Here is a 15553-nt window from a genome sequence, read left to right as displayed (position 1 = left end):
TATTCAGACATACGAGGAATAAAAGACAGTATACCATTTTGCATAGTAGCATAACTAGTTCCACTGGCAAGAAAACTGTGGAGAAAAAAACCAGCACCTTCCTGGAGAGAAATTTACATTACAGCATTTAGACCAAGAAGAAAAATTGCAATTCGGTTCCATAAAAGAAAATTTTAAGTTGCTTTACTCCATATACAAAAGGATTCCAGAAAACAAAGAAAGGAATAATGAAACCCCCCAGTAAGAGCTTGAAAAATTGTGTTGATTTGTTGGATGCTGACACTCAAGTACCTTTGTAAGGTTTTTAAATTCTAAGGCAGTAAGCCGATTTCTTAGAAAGGAGCAATTTTTCCTGTATATTTACTTAAGAAAGACAAGCCTTACAAGTGAAAACATTTTTTTTTGAGGATGACATAACTATAGTGTCATCCATCCACTGTGTCCCCACCCCCTGTTCCCATCTTGTACTGCTACTGCTCTGCAATTTTACGAATTGAGGGAAAGAAGAACATCTACATCTCACCTGCACAGCAGCTTTCCTCTGAGCGATGCCATAACCATGGCAGAAGGTAATGGAATACTTCTCCAGTGAACTTAAGTATTGGGAAAAACATTAACTCCATAAAGCTGTCAAAAAACTACATGATGCTCATTAACTAAATATCTAATTGGAAAAACACCTGACACAGAGAAAAGGATCATCATCAGACTGGGACCTGGGTCCTGGGTTAAACAATATTTCCAACTCCCTGCCTGACCTTTGAAAGTTTGCAGAGTGTGCAGCTGTGCTGCACCTCCAGATTAACCTGGGGAAGGGAAGGTTGCAGTGAAGTGAGACCCTACTAATGGGCATCAGTTCCTCATGGGGGGCAATGAGAGAACAGACCCAGGCTCTTGTCAGTGATAAGAAGTGAATGGACAAGAGGTAATCACATTTAAATGCAAGGAAAAACTTTTTGGTGAGGGTGGTCAAACACCAGAACATGTTGTGGAGTCTCTATCCTTGGAGATATTCAAAACTGACTAGACAATGTCCTGGACAACCTGCTCTAGCTGACTCTGCATTCAGCAGCGAGGGCAGCACAACATCATCTCCAGGGGTCCCAGCCAACTTCAACTATGCTCTGATTCTGTGACACAAAAAGACAGAAACAAATGCAGAAATCTCACAGTAACGTAACACAGCAAGTTCTAGCAAAGTCAAAAAAGTCTGTTAAACGGTTTTATGTCTGAAAAACTGGAATGCAACTTTCTGCAAATTAAAGACAGATTGTAAGCTGGAGGACAGGACTGGAAAGTTCCTTGCTCATCAAATTAAAAACAAGAGGTCTATTCATGAAAAAAGTTATGTGGTCAAGTCACATTCTTTGCTCAAAACCTTTACATGCGACTGAGGGTGGGCACTCTGCTTGCAATTCACTGAGAAACTCTGAGGTTGCTACGGATTGCTAGAGCACATGAGGGTACATTTATAAAGCTGGGCAGGAGTGCAAGGAGAACTTCAAGACGACCAAGTGTCCCTTTTACTTGTAAAAGGCCTGGTCACATGACTGACAGCTGGAGTCACTTAACAAAATACCAGTGTGAGCTATTCCGCTCAATTCCCCTACAGTTAGATGACAACATCTAAACACCTCTTGCACTGCAAACATCCAAAGGCCTCAGAGCTCACAATCTCCCTTCTTCCTCCTTTCAGATTTCTTCTCCATCTACAAGTACAAAGCCACATTTCGAAATTGAGACGACTAATTTTAAATTAAGAGAGACAAAGACCGTAAAAGAAACTTGTGCCTGATGAAAAGTGGTGTAATTCTTCCTAGTTACTTTCAGTTTACATATGCAGGAGGCATTCCTTTTGCATTAACTACATTCTCCCAGACTATTCACCTTTTCTCTAAAAGGTGTTGTAGCTCTAAAACACGTTGATATGAAAAGGTGGCACTGTTTTAAGAAATAACATTTTTCCCTGCTCAGTGGCTTGAACAGTTGCAATAATCACAGACTGTTACTGAACCCTCATCTTCAGCTCTGTTTGCCAACTTGGCCCCCCCTCATTCAGTAACCCACTGCACTTTTCAGGGAACACTGCTCCTCAAACACCAGTCCCAGTCCTTCTACTCACAATGAACCCAGAAATCAAATAAAATCAAGGTACCCCTCAGAGTGCTGAAAACATCCATCTTTGTGGTTCTTGCTTCCATTTAACTTTGGTTGAGAATGTCCTATCAGCCAAAAGTATTCAAATCTGACAAAGTCATTTCATCTCCTGTTAATGAACAACTTTTCTGTCAGGAGATTAAGCCAATAAATCAATGCCAAAACCCAAAAAATTGTTCAGTAGCAGTAGGCCATTCATACCTTTGTGTTAGCTGTCACAGCACTGAAACCAGCACTCTACCTGGTAATGAAATCTACATTTTAGCACAGAATTAGGTACAAAATTAAACCATTTAAGCTACAGCATATTTTTTTCCTATAATGTGAAGATTTAAAAATATCTCAAAATCCACAAGAACTAAAGAAAGACTGTTCAGGTGTCAGAGTGACAGAATATATATCCCTCCATTTTCACATACCATGCCTAAGGCTGCATGGCTTTGAAGAGAAACAGAATAAAAATTTTCTAGAGTGTGATCAACAGCAAAACAAAGAAAACTGTTCAGTGGGAAATCAAAGAACAAAATGAGCCTGATCTGATTTGCCTCTATTTGTGTTTTCCCAAAACACAACATAATTCCTGAAATACTGTGTTATCTTCGCATTTCTCAGTGATATGTACACAAAATATTTTTCAAAGAGCAGGACTCACAAGCCGGTCCTCTCAGACAAACACCACAAATAGGTTTATATACTGTTGTAACAAACACTTTCCAGCCACACACAGCAAGTTATTCTGGTCTGCAAGAGACCTGAAGTTGCTGCCTGCGATCGCTTCCTCATCGTTCATGTCTGGAGTTGCATAGATAAGCAGATGCATTTCTATAAACATACCTGCTTATTACTCCACACTAAATAATGCTTTAAAGACAGATTTTGGGGTGAGGGTGTTAAGAGGATGACTTTCAGCCACAGATTTTATTGAACTGAAGCTGTCAAGCGCTAAGTGCAGTACCTCTGAGGGCAGCTCCCTGGGGACACGCACACCAGTGTGCCCACAGCAGAAAGAAGGGAAATTAAGCTCTATTACTTTCAAGGAACGTTGCACAGATTTTGCAGGACTCAAAAGTATTAAAGAAAAAAAAAGATGAAAAAGTATCTTGAGAGAACTGGGCTGGAGGGAGGAAGATGGGGGATGAGAACCTAAATTAACTCAAGACCTTAACTGGAAATATAAGTTGTATGAAAATTCATATAAGATGTATGAAATTTCAAAGTTATACACAATTGTGTTCAAAAGTATGAAAGCAAGAACAACCATTTTCTCACTTTCTACATTGTCTCCTTTCACAGCTTTGTTTCACAACATTTTTTGTTTTGTTTTTGATTGTCATCCTCTGAAGAAAAAAATCAGCTTAATGCATTGGCCTGGTTAAAGAAGGAAAATACTTTTACTTAAAACACATGTAAGATTGTGATATTTCCCATTATCATTGTAAATGCTGATAATTAAAAAAAAACCAAGAATTAACAAAATACATATCTAAGATAAAGGAGGAAAAGAAACAAAGAAATTTACATTTAATAGTACAAGTCTCAAAAAACCTTAATTCAAATAAATTGTTCAGCTTCCTAAGTGAAAGGAAGTCAGGTTCTGTATTTAAAACTTAGGCCTTTCAAACCAAATACCAGCTGTCCCTGTCTAAGCTCCCTCTTCTGGCTAATTAATAAACTCGCTTAGACTTTGTACATGGAAGTTTCAATCTTTCCAGTTCTTCCCTATCAATAAAAATCAATTATTTTTTAAAAAATCTGTAAAGCAACTTTGATATTGAAATATATAACTTAAGTTTTCAATTTCAGACAGAGCCCTCCTGTTGTCTCAGCTGACAAGTTACACACACACACTTAAGAAAATAAACATGCCTGTACTATGTAGAGACACTGCAAACCCAGCCTGACACCCAACCACCTGCACCTCCTCTAAGCTTAAAAACACCACTGCCTATTTTCTGGGATTAGATATTTAATCCAATGTGAAATGTTTGTGTTCAAAAAATACCAGACTAGTTAATTAGTCCCCAAAGTACACTTTTCCTTATTCACACGCTGATCGGGGTGCAGGGTGACCACCTTATTTACTTGTTAGTAAAGTGGGAAGAGGGACAAAAATAAGAGGAGAACCTCACTGCAGTTACAACTTCCTCCTGAGGGGAAGAGGATGGGCAGGCACTGGTCTCTGTTCTGTGGGGACCAGTGATAGGACTCCAGGCATCTAAGAAAAAAAAAAAGCTGATTAATTAATTTAAATTTTTTGGAAAACCAGGAAAACCGAGGAAAAGAATACGAAAGAATAAGAAAGAGCACGTGAAGAGAAATTAACAAATCCACAAGGGAAGAAACAAGACAGAGAAGGCTTGAAAAAAACCACTGACTGGAGAAACGCCCTGGGATGAGACTGGCACAGTCAGATTCAGCAACTAAAGCAACCAGTCCTCACCAAACTAACACAAATTCATGACACAGAATGAAGACAGTGGCAGTGAATGGCCTCAGATTGTAGATACAGATGTCTTAAGCCAACAGTTACCCTCATTGTGGAGCTGAAAAATTAATGACAAACAGAGTTTGGCAAAAATTTTTCATTCTCTTCTAAAACATAAGTCACTACAGATGATTTGTGGAAACAATTCAAAGAAAAAGGGAAGTACTATGCAGAAGAGTGTGAAAATCACAACTCCAGTGGAATGAAGATATAGAGGACAAAAAGTAGTTCATTCAGCTGTGGGTTTTCATTATCTCAATTACTGTAGTAGCACAATTTCTAAATAAAAGCCAAGCCACACTCCCAGCCAAGCCATTTTTATGAGACTTCTATCACAACTGTGTCAATGAAGGCAGGCAGTGCAGTCAGACTCCAACCTCTACAAATAATTTCTGTTCAACACCTTTTCGACCTTCAATCCAGCTAATGAAAGGCCTTGAAGGGAAATTCATTTCATGTTTATGCTCTCAAAGTACCTGCCCAAGTGAAAACAAAAATCTGTTTCTACATACAAAGTCTTAAAAGAACCATGACAACAAAAGATCAGATTGGACATGTAATGCACGTGCGGACACAGAGGACATGGCCAAGACACAGCCTCTGAAGCAAAATACTGATGATCTGAAAAAAAAAAACCAGTGGATCACTGAAGTTTAAAACCAGAGGTAAGATTCCAAATGGGATTCTGACAGTTTGAGAGAAAAGAGGAGAGTGTGTGAGGCACTGACAAACTAAAGGTATCGCTGTGAAAAGATAAAAGGGAAGATACAACCAGGGACTGGGGGTGAGCTTTATACAGGACAGGAAGCCTGGAAAAGCTACATTGACTCTCCCATTGCAGACTGATAGTAACTTTCAAAGTACATGAACATACTGCATCATGGAACAAGATATCCTTTACACACTGATCCAGTAAAACAAGAACAGATGCCATGGCATCACGGCACCATTATTTAGGTCTGCCAGTACTTTTTCCACCAGTGAGCCTCAAACTGTTCTGTAAAAGTGCCACCCGACTTTTTGTAAAAAAAAAAAAAAAACAAAGAAATAGAGTTTGTTCATGGTCAGAACTAGAATCAAAACAGTTACTTCATATTTTTAACTCAGTGATACAGTCTACCTGAAAAAAGTCTCATTTTTTTGTTACTATTTTATATTAAGAATGTTTGGGGAATTTTTTTTTAAATATTTCACCTTAGTACTGCATCAATACATATTCTATTATTTCTGTATTTCACAGATGGTTAGTAATGCCTTCATTTAACACAGATTTTTAGCTCGTAAATCTTTTCCATCTTATCTTCTATTTTGATCCACAGGTCTTTTCCAACCTTTTCCAAAGGTTGTTATACTTCTGCGACTGGCATTTTGAAAGTATTCTTTTATGAAACCTTTTCACAACTTTTCATCTAAGTCACCTCTATAGTAAATCACTACCAGAACCAGGATACAAAACTGAGTACAGGCACCCTGGCTTTTATACTCCTTAGCTCCCTGAAGTTAACTGAACTGGACAGCTAGAGTTTAATGACAGTAATGAAATTTTCTTTTCTTAGACATAGTCCTTCATACAAATATATGCAAAATCTTTTATGGCATTCAGTAATACAAACCATTTAACAATCAAAAAATAACAAAAACAAAAAAACAAACCAAACAAGCAAAAAACCCAAAACAACCAACACCATTTACTCTTTACAAATGTTTCCTTGCATAGTCAGGTCTAAGTGAGAATGCCAAGATACATATTTCTTCAAATGTTTATCCAAAATATACTACACACAAACACTCTTTGAACACTATTTTGAAAGGCCTTATCGCTCCATTACTAATAAGAATCTCCATGATACCTCTCAGAGTTCTGCAACCACATGTTCCTGGATGCTGACGAATGATGACTACATTAAACATTAAAACAGATGTCTGGTCTTCACAACCCAGAAACCATGCTGGGTTAAAACAGTAAAATAGTAGCATGATCCCACTGGGGAACGGTATGTTTACATAGAAAACTGTTTAATACCCAACAGGTAATTCAAGTCAAACAACTTTTAAACACAAAATATATTATTATCTGGAGCTTTTAGCAAAACCAGACTTTAGTACAGAAATACATGCAGTTGTTTACACTGGGTGTTACGTATGTGAGCAACAGCCCCACAGGAGTTACTCCTTCCCCAGAAGACAAACACACTTCCTTACCTTCGGCCATTTGGGATTCAGAAGTCGTGCTTTGATTGCATCATCCAGGGCCTTGTCATACTGCTGGATTTTCATGTAGGCTGCCGAGCGGTTGCTGTAGAGGATGCAGTTCTGGGGGTCGACCCCCAAGGCCTCGTTGTAGAGCACGATTGCGGTGTGGAAATCGCCGTCATGGCAAGCCTGGTTGCTCTGGCGAACTTTCTCAACAAATTCAGCTTTGCTCAACATGGGACTGTCAGGACTTTTTCTTCCAAGAGATTTGGATCCAAAGAAAGAAATCTGGGAGGGGCAAAGGGAGAAATTATATGTTAGTGTTGAGAAATGCTACTCCAAAAATGGAAAGAAAAAAAAAATCAAACTATTTACAAACCGTGCAGCAGAAATTAAAGCCACAAGCATCACTGCAGAACAAATTATGAATTCAGAATCAGATTCTTAAAAAAAGTACATTGTTTATCTATTGATATCCCTTTCTGAGGGTACAAAAGTAACAGAAAAGTCTTACAAAACGCATCATTCCCTACGAAGGATGTCACAGGAGCAGCTGTAGTCTGTTTATGTATGCTGCATTCCACACACAAGTGCTTTCCTCCTCAGCCACACTATTTGATTCTAGCGCACTAAGCATAGTTGCCAGGTAAAGAAGTTTCTCTGAGCAGGTGGCAGGTGTGAACACGAAGATGAAGCTGGTACATCTGAAGTTTGATATGCAGATTACACAGAAGCACATGCATGCTAGACAGTGGAAGAATATATTAATCCTCTTCAAACCAAAGAACTTGCACTGGTACGTCTGCTCACAAACCTCCACACCCAGCTACCTGCAGCTGCAAATTGTTCATAAAGGGAAGGGAAGGGAAGGATGAGTCTTTGGAACCAGGTATACTCACAGAAATTAGTGGGACATAAAATTTATTTTAGCAACAGAACAGTCATTTTTGGCAGAGCCACCTTCCCAGACTGACAACCTCAGGCAATACAAAATAACAAAGAAAATTTGTTTGCCTTCTAATTATAAATATTATTATTTAAAGCGAGCTCTAGAAAGTCCTAGTCCCATTGATTCCGGTACACCCTTTCTCCTCATTTAACTTCCTACGTTCCACATTTTCCTCAGCCAGTCCTTTGTAGTCAGTAACTGTTTCTGTCATGCAAACCCTACTCTCTCCCAAGGACCCTCAAGAATACAGCAAGAACATCTCTGTCCAACTCTGATCACAAGGCAGTTGCGAATTGTGCAGTAATCATTTTTGCCAATGGGCAACACAATACATATAGTAACATACAAAGTACTGGGAAATATTCATTAAAGGTTTAGACTACTATAGTTAAGATTGGTGTCATCTAGTTTTAGCCCTGCAGACTGAAAAAAGGTTAAGAATATCACATATTGTTACCACAACAACTGTGGGGCTTAAATATATTACCAGAGCCAGCTGAGGCATATTTATAAAGGTGGAAAGGGAAGCAAGCTGCAAACTGACATCCTGTCTCAAGCATCAATTTGTCAACAGACTTTTCTTTTTTTTTCTTCCTTAAGTCAAATAACAGCAGAAACGCATCAAGTTAGAAACTACCGATTTCTTGTTTTTCTCATTATTATACTCATTCTTTTCTGACAGGTGTTTGTCCAAACTTCTTCTAAACTTCTCTACTGAAGGAGACTCCGTGTTTTACTCAGGCAATCTCCTTACACTGCTTCAGGATTTTCATAATCAAAATATGTGTCCTAACAAGAACCCCAAATCTCCTTTGTACCAGTAGATGTACTGTTTCTTGTCCTGCCCACGGTAGACTTAACCAAACACTTTGTTCATTTCATCTGTGTAGTTGCTTTTTATATTCTTGCTAATACAAGCTAGTATGTAACTTTTATTATTATTATCACTACAGTATTATTATCATTATGAACAACATTATAAAAAGCAAATTTCTGCATCCTCAAAAATCCCTACCATGTGCAGTACATCTTTAAATGCACCAGATACTTCTTTGCTACTTCAATCAAGTTTACAAACAGCAACTTCCTATATTCCCAACTACCAGCAGGAAAACAGCTGTACTTTGAGCAACCACAGAAATGTTTGAGATGAACATCTTGCTTTGTCCAAGCAGTGCAAAAACTGCTCACACATTTGTGAGCATCTGACCATAAACTTCATCCCCCGGACAGTTTGCTCCAACCTCAGGACCTGCAAGAACTCAATGTGAAGATCCAGCAGCTACTACATGGACAGGTGTTCAAACACAAAGATGAGGGAGCCCTGAGAATTTGTCACGAGGGGGGCTGGAGGTACTGCAGGAAGTGGGGCTGGTGAGTACCCAGGTGCCAGGGGCTGCACTTTCCCCACGTGTTTTTAAAGGTAGCTGCCTCTCCCTGTCAGTGTATTTCCTGGTCACTGACATGCATCAGGGACAATGACAAAGACCAAGCACTGTATAGTTCCCACTCTTTTATCACATTCAGAGTGAATGACTGCAGGTTCCACAAGCAGTACCACAACTAGTCATGAACTCAAGTTATTTAGAAGACAGGTACTTCAGGAAATAGATTCCTTACCAGTTGCAGTAACTGCCTCCAGCAGGAAGCTTGGCCTGGTGAGAAGGTACAGCCACACCACCCTGGAGAGCTCAGGGCCGTGGCAGGAGGGGCACCTCACCCTCACCACGGGACTGTGCTCTCAGCCCACCAGCACTGCTTGCCCAGGACCAGCCTGCCCAGGCCAACCAAGAGCCACTGAGCCCTTGGCAGCAAAGCCTCTGTGAGGACACAACCTCAAGGAGCACCAGTGGGACAAGTCCAACAACAGCTGTCTTTTCTGGCAGTTTATTATGCACAAACAAATGAACACACAAACTTGTTAATGGTGCTTCCAGAATCATACTGTGAGGCTGTAACAAGGAGGAGAATCCAAGAGCAGACATCTTCTCAGTCCAAGTGAAATGGTTTCTGCCCCTAATATACTGTGACACTAAATAATCTCATGAAGAAAAAGGAAACTAGTTTAATGGAAACTATGATGGTAATTTGTGGAATATGCCATTATTTAATTCCTGAGATCATGAGAGCTACGTAAGGCAGTAAAACATCATTAGGTAAAAGAAAAAAACCACAGAACAGTAAAACTGAGTCACTCTGGCACTCAAACCACAAATAAAAAAAGACTATGATGATGGTACCAACACACAAAAAGTACTCATTAAAAAGTCATCCCTGCTTTCCAGTTAGCACTGCTCTTCTGCTAATATAGTGGAAGGTAATGGCAATGCACAAACTTGGGCTGCCTAACATTTTGTAGTAGAAGGTGGTCTCCTCTACTAAACCAATGCTAAAGAAGTTTCTTAGAGCAGCAGAACAAAAAAGGTTCTAAAGAAGTGCAGAAGAGGATCCAGCACAGAAAGTCTGAGTTAGGAGTTCATGTATTTCTGAAGAAGAAAGATGGCACAAGTTTCTCAGCATTACTCTTCCAAACCAGCGTTAGGCAGCAGAAACCAGCTCCTACTACTGAGGCCACATCAGACAGAAGGTCCCACAATATCTGCTTCAGATGAGACTCAGTAATTAATTCGCTTCACTGGTGAAAAAGCCTCCTCTGGCAGAAAGTGCTCAGGATTCAACCCTACTGGCCAGGAGAGGGGAGGGTTAAACACCTACAATTTTCTTTGGTCTTTTTCTTTTCAAGAAGAAACAAACTCCCAGTCCCACAAAGCAAACGGGAATTTGAATACACCCCAAAACTTAGGTTACAAGAACTTCTATCTTCCCAGATCAAGCTTGCTAAACTTAAGTTGTCTCTGCAGAACATTCACCAAATAAAAGCAGTGCCCACACACACTGAAAGATGTGACTGTCTGAAGAGCACATTGCCATCCAGAAAGACATGGGGAGCAGATTCCCAGTGAGTTCCAGTAAGATGAGTGAGAAGAGATAACAGCAAATCCAGATTCTGCTCCAAGAGGACAATGGAAAACAATGTGGTTCAACAGAGTGAAGAGAACGCTTTATCAAAGAACCAATTTTACAACTCAGCTTGTTCATTTGTACGTAATCCCTCTTATTTAATGCTAAATAACCAAATAAATATGCCTTATATAGATGATGTCTTGGGTGGCAAGTCCATAATTAAGACATCTTTTTAAAAAAGCTCTTTATAATTTAAAAAAAAAATACTTTAGGTGTCATATGTAGCATTTTTATATCTTAAATTATCTAAATAGCTCAAGATACTTAAGGAAGCATCAGAAAGAGGAAAAAAGTAGAGGTAAGGAGAAAAACAGGGATTCCAAGTGGATTCCGAAAAAAAGTGACAGTAACTTATGCTAAATACAGGTTTCCAAAATCAGCTTGAACCTGTAACTGAGCTTCCATTTCTATGACAATATCTCTACATCATCTTGTATTTTAATCTGTAAAATGGTTTTATGTTTTTCAGTCCATATACTGGGGTATTATTGTTTTCCTGTAACAGAAACTGGCTTCAACAAGAGTCCAAGAACAAATCAAGCACAAAAAGTCAATCCCTGTAACCTCCCTGCTCCCAGTAGCCAACACTTCAGCCAGGCTGTACCACACTCCCGAACAGACATGAAACCTTGCCAAGCCACATGCAACCTTCCCCCAGTCAGAGCAGAATTTTAACAGAAATAGTGTGGGAAGAGAAGGAAAACTGAAGGATTAAGCCACCATAGGACGCGCGCAACAGCTGCCCAGGCTGACAGGCTTTTCTAAGCTGGCTTTTGTCCTCACAAGTTGTTACCAAGTGCTGCTTGGGAGCACATCACAGATGCGAGAAAATGTTTCCTTAAATCTGCAGCAACACAATACATACACCCCCAGAGGTGGGACATCAGCAAACTGGGCAGTGACCCAGGCTATCCCCTGGGATAGGAAAGGAGACACAGGGCAGGACAGCCCCTGGGGACACGGCTCTGTCAGCAGAATAGTGGCTGCAATTGCCTGTGCGATTTGGAGCCTCCACGAAAACAAACCCTGGGCCCAGCACCCTTTAGCACTGCTACAGGCACCTTCTCCACATCAGGAGCAGTATGAAGGAAACCCTACAAACTTCTGCTGCTTCTGCCATTTTTGATGTCCTGCGGGTTTAACCTTCAGCACCGACTCTGTGCAGTTGTCAGGGCATCACATCTCACAGCTCCTGCAGCCTAAAGCACTCCCACCAGTGCCAGTAAATACCGTCCTGGCAGACCAGGCTTCAATTTCCTCTGATAAATCTACATTATAGGGGAAATAAAACTCCAGGTTAGAGCTTCACAAAGTATGAGGTAACACAGAAGTCAAATTTCCAAATTTAAAAAAAAAAAAACCACACCAAATTCTATATGGAACTTTTAGATTTTCACAGAAAATCATACATCATAAAAAAGCTATAACTTGTCTAAAAGCATAAATAAATCAAAAGGAACAAAGGACTTGAAAAGAAAACCATAACTTACAGCACTATTCTATTAAACCCCCTCATATTTTAGTAAATTTCTTAATGGAATATATGTCTAAACTTCTGGAGCATATTGTTCTGCAAATATTTTACTACTTTGATTTTGCATTGCAATTGGAACAAAAATAGTTTAAGTACGAACTTATCAACAGGAAGGAAACAGATTTTTTTTTAACCAGAACTTATATACAAAATTTCCTATAGAAAAAGGGGTTTTTTTAATTTTTTTTTAAAAAATGAGAAGCAATTGTGAGCTTCCAGCACTGAGCTTGAAGAGATCTATCACTAACGTAAAAGAGAGAGCTAGTATAAGCTAAAGGGAGCTCAAAATACTCAATTTACTTATTATTAATAATCATTTAATTGCAAATTACCGATGAGAAAACAGAACTTTCCCTCTGGCCTGTCAGTGAGTCACAGGAAGACAGAGCCAGAAAGGAGGGGGTGATGAATCAAGAATGCAGCAAAAGCCAGGCCTGAACAGGAACCTCACTCGAGGAACACCTGTTAGGGCAGCAGGGCTATTGCTCCCTGGGTTTTGCTGTCTGCAACAAACCATTCCACTGCTGCAGTCCAGCTGTTGTCTCTGAGGGGACATGTGCCACCAGGAGTGCTGTTCCACCAGCACAAGGGCAATCCCAGAACCCACTGATGTGCAGGTAACAGGTACCTTACCTGCAACCTCTCATTACAATGCTCCATCTCAAGTATGGACCTGCCCAGTTGTCATGGAGGCAACTGGTATCCAGGCAGGGAGGAAAGGACTCACAGTGGACAAGAAAGAGGTTTTCCGTTTCAGTCAAGAGGGGGATAATGGGATACAGGAAAGCAGCCACAAAAGAAGACTTGATCCATTTCCAGCAGAAATCCACACACAGACTGCTGCTGCTGCAGTGGATTCCAGCTCTTGAAAACTGAGATTTGGATAGTACAGAGTACATACAAGTAACAATAATCATTAATGATAATTATCACTAATAAGAATCAGTAGTCTTATACATTAGTAGGACCTAGAACCTCCAAGAACATGTGACTGTGTGTTTAGACCAGAAAACATCCCCCTCCCAAAAAGGGAACCCTACTGCTGATAAAAACCTTTTAACATTCAAGGTACACCCACTCATTGACTCATCAATAAACTCTTTTCAAAGAGCCTATAAAGGGTTCCATTAGCACCTGAAGAGTTCTTGTTCCGCCACAGAAGAAAGCACAGGAGGGATGATATTATCTAGGATTATGAAAACCTCCAAGAAAAATGAAAGACATCCACACAAAGAAAGAATAAACACAAACAGCTTCAAGAAAAGATGAGGAAGGACAATAAGGTATAGGCACCCAGCTGTTTCAACTCTCTGTTCACTGGGGACAACCAGGGGCATCCCTATGGCTGCAACATCAAACTACAGGAGTGCGGGCTGCTGACTGGGATAATACCTCTCACCCTTGATGGCCAGTCTGTGTTCCAGTGCATGGGCAGAGCCACATTCATGACATTTGCTGTCATCCAAGATGCACTGACTGAATCCAATCGCCAGATTCCAAGCTCTGTCAGTAACAAAGCTCCTACAATCGAGTTCATGACAACTTTCCCCGCGGCCGGCGTGCCCAGCGGAGGCACAGCCAGCCTGAGAACGTTTGTGTCTGTGCCACTGCAGCAGGGTCTGGAGCTCTGCAGCGCCGCGAAGTACACCTGACACATTCACCGTCAAACTTTGGAGATTTTAACGAGGTAAGTTTCGGGTTTGCTTACCGGGGCGCCCGGAGCGAGCACAATGCCCGCGCCGACACCCGAGCTCCCAGCCCGCGCGGGTCCCGCTCCAGCGTTCGGGGCAGGCCCGGCCCCTCCGCACCGCGGCAGGACCCGCCGGGACCCCCGCCCGCCGCGCTCCGCCGGGCCCGGGGCTCCCGAGAAAGCGGGGCCGCGAACGGCCCCCCAGGGAGCCCGTGGCGGAGGGAGCCGAGCGCTCGGCCTGGCGGCCCCGGAGCCCCACCGGGGAGCTGCTCCGCCGCCGTCCGGCCCCTCACGGCGCCTCGAGCCGCCGGGCCTGCGCCCCCTCCGGATTCCCGCTCCGTGCCGGGACAGCCGCCCGCCCGCCCGCGCCCCGCAACTTCCCTCCGCCGCCCGCGTCCGGCCCGGCCCGGCGGCTCCTTCCCTCCTTCCCGCCTTCCCGGCCGCTCCAGCGCCGCCCGTCCGGCGTCAACTCACCCGGGCAGGCTCCGCGTCCCGCTCCCGCCGAGCCCGGCCCCCCGCCACGGCCCCCGGCGGGGGCGGCGGCGCCTGTTGCTCCATCGCGCTCCTCCTTCTCCTCCTCCTCCTCGTCCGGGGGCCGATCCCGCTCCGGCCCCCGGCGCCACGTTCGGGGCCCGGCTCAGAGGGACCGGCACTGCCCCGGCCCCGCCCCGGGGCTGGGCTCGGCTCCGGCCGGACCCCGGGCACCCCCGCCCGAGGGCGCCGGACGTCCTGCGGCTGCAGCCCCGGCTCGCCCCGCCGGGGCGGCCCCGGGCCCGGGGCAGCTGCTCAGCCGCGCCTCTGCCGGGCTCCGGCGGGGCGGGGGGCGAGCCCGGCCGCAGGGGCCGCACGGCAGAGCAGCGGGTCCGCCGCGGCTGGGCCCCGTCCTCACGGAGGATACAGCTCTGTCTGCCCAAAGGCAGCGGCGGCCTGAGCTCGAGGGTAAGCAGGGCTCCACATCGCACCGCAGGCGGTGACACTGGTCACTCACGACACCACTCTGGCCGCGCACAGCGAGGCTCAGCACCTTTGTTAGCTCAAACCTTCCAAATCCTGTGACCCCTTGTGCCCCTTGAAATGAACAGGCAGATGGATTATGCTGAAGACTCTTGTGCTGTGAATAAAGAAATTTGTTGTCTAAGTGCAAATCAGCTGCCACTTTACCATAGTGAAATTTAGTGACACTTCCCAAACTTTAGAAAGCTTTCTGCAGTAAATGAACACATGGCCAGCAGCCCAAAGGTTTGTCATCAAATTAGGGAGATCAAAATTAAGACATCATTAGAAAGTCAGTCTTAGTCAGGACCAGAGGAAAGGATCCAAGCAAAGCAGTTACAGATTATCTAACAACTGTGGGATGTAAAAAAAGATGGAGGAATAGATTACAGGTGTCTTCTATTTCAATCTAAGAACCAATTGCTGTTAATTTACAGTGTAAGTAAGAGCTAGGGAATTATCTTCTCATTGGCAATGATGCAGGTCTTTTTAAAGTCATTGGTAACCAAAGCCCATTGGCTTTTGCAG

The 15553-nt window shown here is 42.8% G+C and overlaps 1 protein-coding gene across 2 annotated transcripts in view; it reads right to left on the bottom strand.

Annotated features, from left to right (window-relative positions):
* The window catches only part of TTC28 (tetratricopeptide repeat domain 28), a 121601-nt gene extending 106991 nt beyond the window's left edge, over positions 1-14610 (bottom strand). For both annotated transcript variants that reach the window (XM_064674810.1, XM_064674811.1), the window contains exons 1-2: positions 14507-14610; positions 6845-7123 (exon numbers count right to left, since the gene is read on the bottom strand). In XM_064674810.1, the coding sequence (XP_064530880.1) occupies positions 6845-7123; positions 14507-14590 (363 nt within the window). In that variant the 5' untranslated portion in view covers positions 14591-14610. The remainder of the gene's footprint in view (positions 1-6844; positions 7124-14506) is intronic.
* Between the last annotated feature and the right edge of the window lie 943 nt (positions 14611-15553).

Source organism: Pseudopipra pipra, chromosome 18 (genome assembly GCF_036250125.1).
Source record: "Pseudopipra pipra isolate bDixPip1 chromosome 18, bDixPip1.hap1, whole genome shotgun sequence".
In the NCBI taxonomy this organism is placed as follows: domain Eukaryota; kingdom Metazoa; phylum Chordata; class Aves; order Passeriformes; family Pipridae; genus Pseudopipra; species Pseudopipra pipra.
Note: the sequence above shows the minus strand (reverse complement) of the source record. Positions and strands in the feature narration are given on the sequence as shown.